We start from the raw sequence: 7,402 nt of genomic DNA on the forward strand, positions 1-7,402 counted from the left end.
CTGAAGTTGCTTAATTGTGTAGGAAAAATCATTTTTCTTATTGATTCTGTAGAAATATTGCGCGAATATTTTATTGAAATGGGTATATTGATGTATTCTAGCGTTAGCTCACTGTTTTTCATAGATAATTGCCTATATTGAAATGAGTAATGTACGCAACAAGTTCTACGATCGAAAACAAAAACTTTTCTGATAATTTGTTCCGGTCACTTCCTGTGAGAATCATCTCTGAGTAATAAAAAAAATATTTTACCTCACACACTGCAAGGTCAAATTATATCTCACCCATTGTTCAAATGCGATTAAAAATATTCCCTGTTTTAAAACACAAAAAGAGGATTTGAGAGGTGTTTCTGAACGACCTCCAAATTCCAGACAATCAAAATTATAAAATAAAATCTTGAAAATTGATATCCGTAATACATACTAATAAGATCTTTTCGATTAACATATTGAAAATAATCACTAGTAATGCATTTTCTGTTTAAATCAGTAGTGGTGCTTTTAGGGGTGGAAAAATCCACAGTTTTACTATTATGTATGTAATTATACAAAATATATTATCTGTCACGTCATTACATATTAGTTATTATGATGCCAGTAGTTTGGTTTACATTTTTGTATTTCCGAAATTATTCAGGTCAAACCGGAAATGCATTTTTGGCACACCCTTTCTCATTTCCGTTTCTATCAATCTGATAATTTTATCTTTTAATTTTACTTATAGTGTACACAATAATTTCATGTATTTATTTATTTAATTGCACGTTGGCGCTATCTCGCAAAATCTGCAGATTTAAATAATTATTCCTGAAACTTTAGCTTACCAAGTAGGTCAATTACTTTGAAGCGGCACAAACTATCTATTAAAAAGCGGTAATTGAATGTTATTACATTATTTGAAAACGAACACAGTAAATCATGTTTTAATTGACAATAAATATAAATGATGGTTGTATTACAACGTCTTAGCACACATACATATATTATTGTTTAATTTTCATATACAAACATACATTTAATAATAAATATCACTTACATATTGATTTCCAATAAGTCAATTCCAACAATGTTTCACTGAGCAATTACACTATTGTTATTCACTTAATATTTCCTAAACATGCAATTAATATTTTACTAGAGAAATTTTCTCGTGTGAACTATTCAAGGATTCCTCTCTTACAATACGTACATACTTGGAAATTTAATCGAAATATATAAAATGTATTAACTTTCAGTCACATCCAACTTTAAAAAACAATGAACGCATTATTTAAGATTTTTTTCGGTATTTTTAGTGAGTCATACATATAATGCGAATCTTTCGAGCGTGGTATCGTGATAGAACAATTTAGAGCACTATTCAAAATACAATATAATAGAATAATTAAGATTAATGACTTAATAAATTTTATATTTATTAGATGGCATACAGTCAAATTTAATTGGGGGTTAATCTTTTGGTGGGTAAATCTCTGTATTTTTTCGATACAACTCGATCCACGATATATTGCCGTTTGAACGACGATTCTAAAGTATGTAGATTTGATGATGTTTACAATACGATATATGGAATACAAATGATGCCGGTTTGAAAACACGATAGCACACCTCGCGGCTTGCGTTTCCGTCGATCACTGAACCACCGTTCAAACAAAAGGTGAGGGGGAGCCGGTGCACCTGTCTTCACTCTTGTGTGAACACTTGATGAGGGGGGATTATTATGCCCAAATGCACAGCGATATACAAAAAAATCAATCCAACCAGACAACGGAAATGATTGACCGCCGAAACGGGCACTTCCTTCCGCACCCCAGCATCACGGGTTGGTTTAAACGTGAAAGAATAATTCTCCACGTTTCCAAGAGTTGAATTTGTTCATGTTTAAATATCACTCATAAGTCATAATACACTGTCGAAACTTAGTGGACAACGTCACTATAACACAAAAGGAAACAATATCAATAGTTTTCTGGTGTTGTAGTAACGCAGTACTTTGATATAAATATAATATGTAAGTACCTACATAATCCTACGTATGCCAGTAGTACGGGTTTGCTACAAGTCGCTGCAAACGACGCGGCTGCATGCTCATTTCGATTTCGGTATTTCGACGAAATTCAAAAAACGAGATATTCATTGGGTCGCGCAGATGACTTTTCCATGTGCATTGATGATTGGCAATTATTAAAATTGAGTTGGATCTTTCTGGCAAGTTTAAAAAGACAAGTATCAGGATCACAAGACGAGTGGAGTGGTATATTGGGAATCTGACACAGAGTTCGTATAAGTGCGAGCAGTACTCGCGGCAAATATATGCGTGCGAAAGAGACATCCATACGTTCGACATCGATACAAGTTCGAGTGAACATGCGGTCAAACAGTCGTGAATTTCGTCGAGATGAAAAATACCACAGCACAGCGGTACGGCTCGGTGGTGGCGTTTATGTTTAGCACCGAGAGGTTAACGGGTTCGATTCCTTGCTAATCTTTAATATTGCTGGTCAGACTTGGATATATCCAAGTCGATCGTTTCTTATCATAGTTTGCCAATCTGATTTCATTGTTGAAACGGTTCCTCCATAAAATTGGCAAAAATCATCCTACCCGCTGTTACAAATATCTGAATTTGATTTTTATACAATATGTAAAAATTTATCTACAAGTCTAAATCCATAGATGTCTCTATGGATTAATTAATTAATTAATTATTTTTTAATTTCGTGTTCTTCAGCCTCTGGAAATACAGCGATTTATGTAATAAAAATGTATTTATTGTCTAGGAAGGCGCATTGCGGTATACCTGCTAGGCCGTCCTGGTATATACATATGTAAAATAAAATAAAAAATAAAAATATCAGGAAAATTTATTCAGATGTAGTGAAACCTTCTTCAAGTTGGGCCACCATCATGGTGCTGCCATAAATTGCACATTGATATCCTACTTTCACCACGTGTGTGGGAACAGGCTGCCAGTGCAGTGATCGTGGTCCAGCGTGGAGAGGGGGCATAGCATTTGTTGAATCAGCCTGTAGCGGCTCTATGACATGGTTGAGTTTCGGTCACTATTCAGCGAGCTGGGACCAACTCGGCCATGTTGGTTTGCCGCTGCTTTACTTCCTTCCCAACCAACATATTAAATAGTCGTGTCTTCAAAAATTCCGTCGTTTCACTCCATACGCCCCCCATAACTATTTGATTCAAAGGTTTTAAATTTGAAAGGACCCCAAGCCTTAAGCCTCAAGTTAACGAATTGTTGGGCTTATTTGAATTTAAAGGGCGATTTTCCTGTTCGAGAAGTTTCTTAGCCCGCCTTTACTCGGACAGGATGGATTAAACCGGCAGTCGTGCCTGCCCCAGGTACTAAGCTAAGGTTGTATGGGTGGGTATGCATTGTGAAACATTGCATACCCACCCATACAGCACTGAGCTTAGTACCCGGCGCAGCCACGGTGCCAGTCTAATCCATCTTGCCCATGTAAACCGGGGCTTAGAGTATGGTATTTGCCAGTGTTTGCAAGTGCCGTCGTTTTATGGTCTCGTGATCTCACGGTCGGCGCATTCTGGGGACAGAGCTGACCGACGACCAAGTTGACAATCGAGCCAGAAGCCAATGCCCGGCTATTGGCTTCTGGCTCGATTTATTTAGCTTCTCCGAGTATTTAACGAAGTCAAAGATTCACTGTGTTCAGCAGGGTAGCGTTCTTAAGGTAGTAGGTATTTTTGACTAGAGCATGTGAGCTGTGGATGAAGGAAGTCTGGCCAATGGCTGTAGAATGGCTGAGTTTTCAGGGGTGAAAAGACAACTGAACACACGAATATTGAACACAGTAACAAGTGCACGCAGTGTGTTTAGCAACTTGTAGACAACTTATAGACTACTGAACACAATTAAAATGAGTTTGAAACAGTATGAAATACAAATAAAATAAATTATAATACTCTTATGTTCTTTTGTCGTAAAATCGTTTTCAGGTTTACCTGATGGGATCTACCTGCACGGCGGAAATAGAAATGTCAGTACTGTCAGTATTATTCTTAGTTATTCGGTATTTGATTTTATAGCTTTTATTATTTTAAAATATCCAATAAATTGATTTCAATTTCTGAAAATGTAAAATACGGTAAAAGGATTATTGCGCACATTGTGATCGCGCGCACGACCATCGATCCACATTGATGGAGTTTTTGGGTGCCAGACGTTTTGTGATCGAGATTTTAGTGACGTGCGCGAGATCACTTTTTGCGGAATTACCACCGAACCTTAAAATACAGTATAATATGGAGAATAAATTATGCAATTAATATAATAAAACGATAACACGATAGTGGACATTACATAGAGCATTTTGGCCAAAGTTTTAGCTGTCAAAAGGCCGATCGCCAGGTATTTATTATTATATGCAATCGTTTTAATTCATTTGTATCATTTAAAATAAAAATGTATGTATATATATATATATATATTTTAATTATTTGTAGATGTGTTTATTAAAATTTTTGCTTCATATTCTTTAGTTACTTGAAAATATTCTACAATCTACAAAATATTTCAAGATGAATTTGAAAATAATCATTTTATATTTAATAACTTTCGTAGTAAGTACTTTTCGTTTCTTACTTTTTTAGTAATGAATGTATATTATGAAAATTAATCCACTTACAAACTTTTTTTTCAGGATTTATTTGCTGTGGGTCTTGTTGTGCCGTTGATTAGCTCTCATGTAATATCTCTCGGCGGAACTCACTTTATAGTCGGCCTTATGGGTTCCTTTTATTGTGGATTACAATTATTTTCAGGGCCGATACTGGTAAAACTGCTTTATCTAAAATTGTTTTACATTGTCTTAAATCCTTTCAACGTTTAATTTTTTTAGGGGAGTTTGAGTGACGTGAATGGCCGAAAGCCTGTGCTCATTGTAACATTACTTTGCTGTAGTATTGCCTATTTTTGTTTCGGATGTATATCGTCTATATATGTATTATTATTTCTTCGCATGGTGCTAGGTAAGTTTGGCGTTTTTGAAATACACACTATTAAGCAGAAATTCTTATTACATATAATCTAATCAATTGCAGGTGTGTTTAAACATACGCAAACGTTATCAAAAGCCTTTGTTACGGATATTGTAAAAAGTGATGTGCAATCAGAAGTTTATGGTAAAATGGCAGCTATATCTGGTGTAGGTATAACTTTAGCACCAGTAATCGGTGGACACATTTCTGAAGACTATCCTGATCATGGATTTTTAACGGTTTGCATGATAACATCAATTTTGTTTGTAGTAAATGCAGGTAGGAATTAATTATTTTGTTGAAATATTTTATTTTATATTACTTCATTACTTTTTATGACTTTATTTCAGGCTTGGTTTATGCTATTAAAGGCAATAAAAACGATACTCGGGAAACATCAAAGTCAGATGTTGCAGTAAAAAACATAAATTATTTACAATTAATCAATAATAGTTGGGCTAAATCAATCAAGGAATTAAAAGACATAGATTGGTATACATATTGGGATGCTTTTCTCCTAAAAGGTCTTGTAGGTTTTAGTATGAGTATTTTCCACTCTAATTATTCACCGTTACTTAAAATAAATTACAACCTGTCTCCAAAATGGATTGGATATACAATATCTTTTCAAGGTGTAGTCGGTTCATGTTGCAGTTTCTTCATTGACTATTTAAATAACAAGTTCTATAAAAATGACAAAAACTACACTCAAAGAAACTTGCATTGTTTTGCAGCGCTGACATGCACATTTGCAATCATGATAATTTGCAACCAATGGTACTTGTTTGTCTTATTGTTAATACCGATAGCCACGGCAAATGCTATTTTGAGATTAATCACATTAGAGATGATTGTTAGAAAGTCATCTGAAAAGCATAGAGGATCCTTAATTGGCGCTGCAAATAGCGTTCGATCAATTTCTGGTATCATCGGTCCGTTTGTAGCCGGATCATTAGCGGATTTAGTAGGTGTTAGATATGTTTTGATAGTTTCTTTAGTGTCTGCCAGTATAGGATTTGCGATCGCTCGAAGTTATAGGAAGAGTGATAAATACATTAAAATAGACAAGAAAAAGAAATGATGCATGTTTGTAAAGATTTTATAAAACAAATCATACAAATTTCCCAAAAAAAAAAACAAAACATTATTTTAAAAAAATAGCCCCTCATTCCAAATACTGCTGATTTATTTAAATATCATCGATATTATTTAATGAAGTTATTTTGATCGATATATTACATAACAGTATTATATTTTAAATAGAGTGAATATCCGTGATATGTGTACAGGGTGTATTATATATTATAATGTACAAATATAGTTGTTAAGTTTGTAATGATTTATATGTATTTTGTTAAATAAATATGTTTATAAATTGATAGAAATGTTTTTGAAATTAAATTTCAATTCATTTGTCCTATATCTGTTTTTATTCCAAATTTTTACTTCTCAATACAGAAACAGAATGTACATAATTACATAAGATTGAAAATTTTAGAGATGGCAAAAAAAAAAACAAAATCTGACGCGTATACTTTATTAAGAGACTATTTTACAATTTTAAATAAATATTATATTACTGTTTATTCTTCATTTCGTGTTCTTTGATAGCTGCCGCAAGTGTTTCTTGTTCTTTCTGACGCAAGAATAATTTAGTGTTTTTTAAAAGAATTTTATCTGATTCTTTCTCTGGTGGGTACATTTCTCGTTTGAAGTTAGTAACCCACCTTTCAAAATAAGCTGGTTGATTAAACAGGTGGAATGCAACGACGGGAAATGCCATATACAGAGACATTCTCAATATTTCCAAATGCAGTCGCGCCATGTCTAGATCAATATAAAAAATAAATAAATTCAAGTTTTAAAATCGAATAAAAACACCGAGAAGTAAAAGAAAAGGTATAAACCTGATAATTCACTATTGCAATTTTGACAACTGACAGTTCACCTACTGCTAGTGTTATTTTTCTTGATCTTCCCATAACAACAATATTTATGACCATATGCTATGTTTTGATTTTTATTGATTGTGGTTTTAACATTTGCAAACATAGAAATGCGTATCTATTTTTATACTGTGTAAAGGTAAACATGTAAAAAATAAAAAAAAAACATTATTTTTCGTAATTTTTTAGAAATTCACGAAATACCAACAATATATCATATCTATCATAAAAAATGAAAGGTTTGTATAAATGATAATATATGTATTTATCATTTCAAAGCTAATAATTTTTTCAAATCATTCAAAAATTCACGCACATACATATATTTCCATATATTATAAGTCACAAGTTAAAGAAGTACAATAATTTTTCGTTATCTGCAACAATATGTTCCATGTAATATTTTTTCTCTTTAACATGTCTTACTTTCTAATACAACT

At 33.1% G+C, this 7,402-nt stretch overlaps 2 protein-coding genes across 3 annotated transcripts; one reads left to right on the plus strand and one right to left on the minus strand.

Annotated features, from left to right (window-relative positions):
* Positions 1 to 4,325: 4,325 nt before the first annotated feature.
* LOC143912692 (major facilitator superfamily domain-containing protein 9-like) lies at positions 4,326 to 6,433 on the plus strand. 2 transcript variants are annotated; one of them, XM_077431989.1, is made up of 6 exons: positions 4,326 to 4,387; positions 4,519 to 4,599; positions 4,680 to 4,811; positions 4,878 to 5,007; positions 5,080 to 5,295; positions 5,367 to 6,433. In XM_077431989.1, the coding sequence occupies exons 2-6, from the start codon at positions 4,558 to 4,560 to the stop codon at positions 6,095 to 6,097; spliced, it is 1,251 nt and encodes a 416-aa protein (XP_077288115.1). In that variant the 5' UTR covers positions 4,326 to 4,387; positions 4,519 to 4,557; the 3' UTR covers positions 6,098 to 6,433. The 2 variants fall into 2 exon arrangements, with proteins under 2 accessions (XP_077288115.1, XP_077288116.1); XM_077431990.1 differs by having other exon boundaries at positions 4,375 to 4,443; positions 5,367 to 6,396.
* On the minus strand, positions 6,096 to 6,948 carry LOC143912694 (protein PET100 homolog, mitochondrial). Its single transcript, XM_077431992.1, has 2 exons — positions 6,924 to 6,948; positions 6,096 to 6,843 (listed from the first exon to the last, which is right to left on the minus strand). The coding sequence occupies exon 2, from the start codon at positions 6,839 to 6,841 to the stop codon at positions 6,593 to 6,595; it is 249 nt and encodes an 82-aa protein (XP_077288118.1). The 5' UTR covers positions 6,842 to 6,843; positions 6,924 to 6,948; the 3' UTR covers positions 6,096 to 6,592.
* Between the last annotated feature and the right edge of the window lie 454 nt (positions 6,949 to 7,402).

This window comes from Arctopsyche grandis, chromosome 6, assembly GCF_051622035.1.
Source record: "Arctopsyche grandis isolate Sample6627 chromosome 6, ASM5162203v2, whole genome shotgun sequence".
In the NCBI taxonomy this organism is placed as follows: domain Eukaryota; kingdom Metazoa; phylum Arthropoda; class Insecta; order Trichoptera; family Hydropsychidae; genus Arctopsyche; species Arctopsyche grandis.

Bases quoted from the DNA above. Each gene is read 5' to 3' on its own strand.
- LOC143912694 (XM_077431992.1), bottom strand. From the start codon at position 6,841: ATGGCGCGACTGCATTTGGAAATATTGAGAATGTCTCTGTATATGGCA.
- LOC143912692 (XM_077431989.1), top strand. From the start codon at position 4,558: ATGAATTTGAAAATAATCATTTTATATTTAATAACTTTCGTA. The intron at 4,812-4,877 runs GTAAAACTGCTT...TAATTTTTTTAG, and splicing joins TATTTTCAGGGCCGATACTG to GGGAGTTTGAGTGACGTGAA. The intron at 5,296-5,366 runs GTAGGAATTAAT...ACTTTATTTCAG, and splicing joins TTTGTTTGTAGTAAATGCAG to GCTTGGTTTATGCTATTAAA.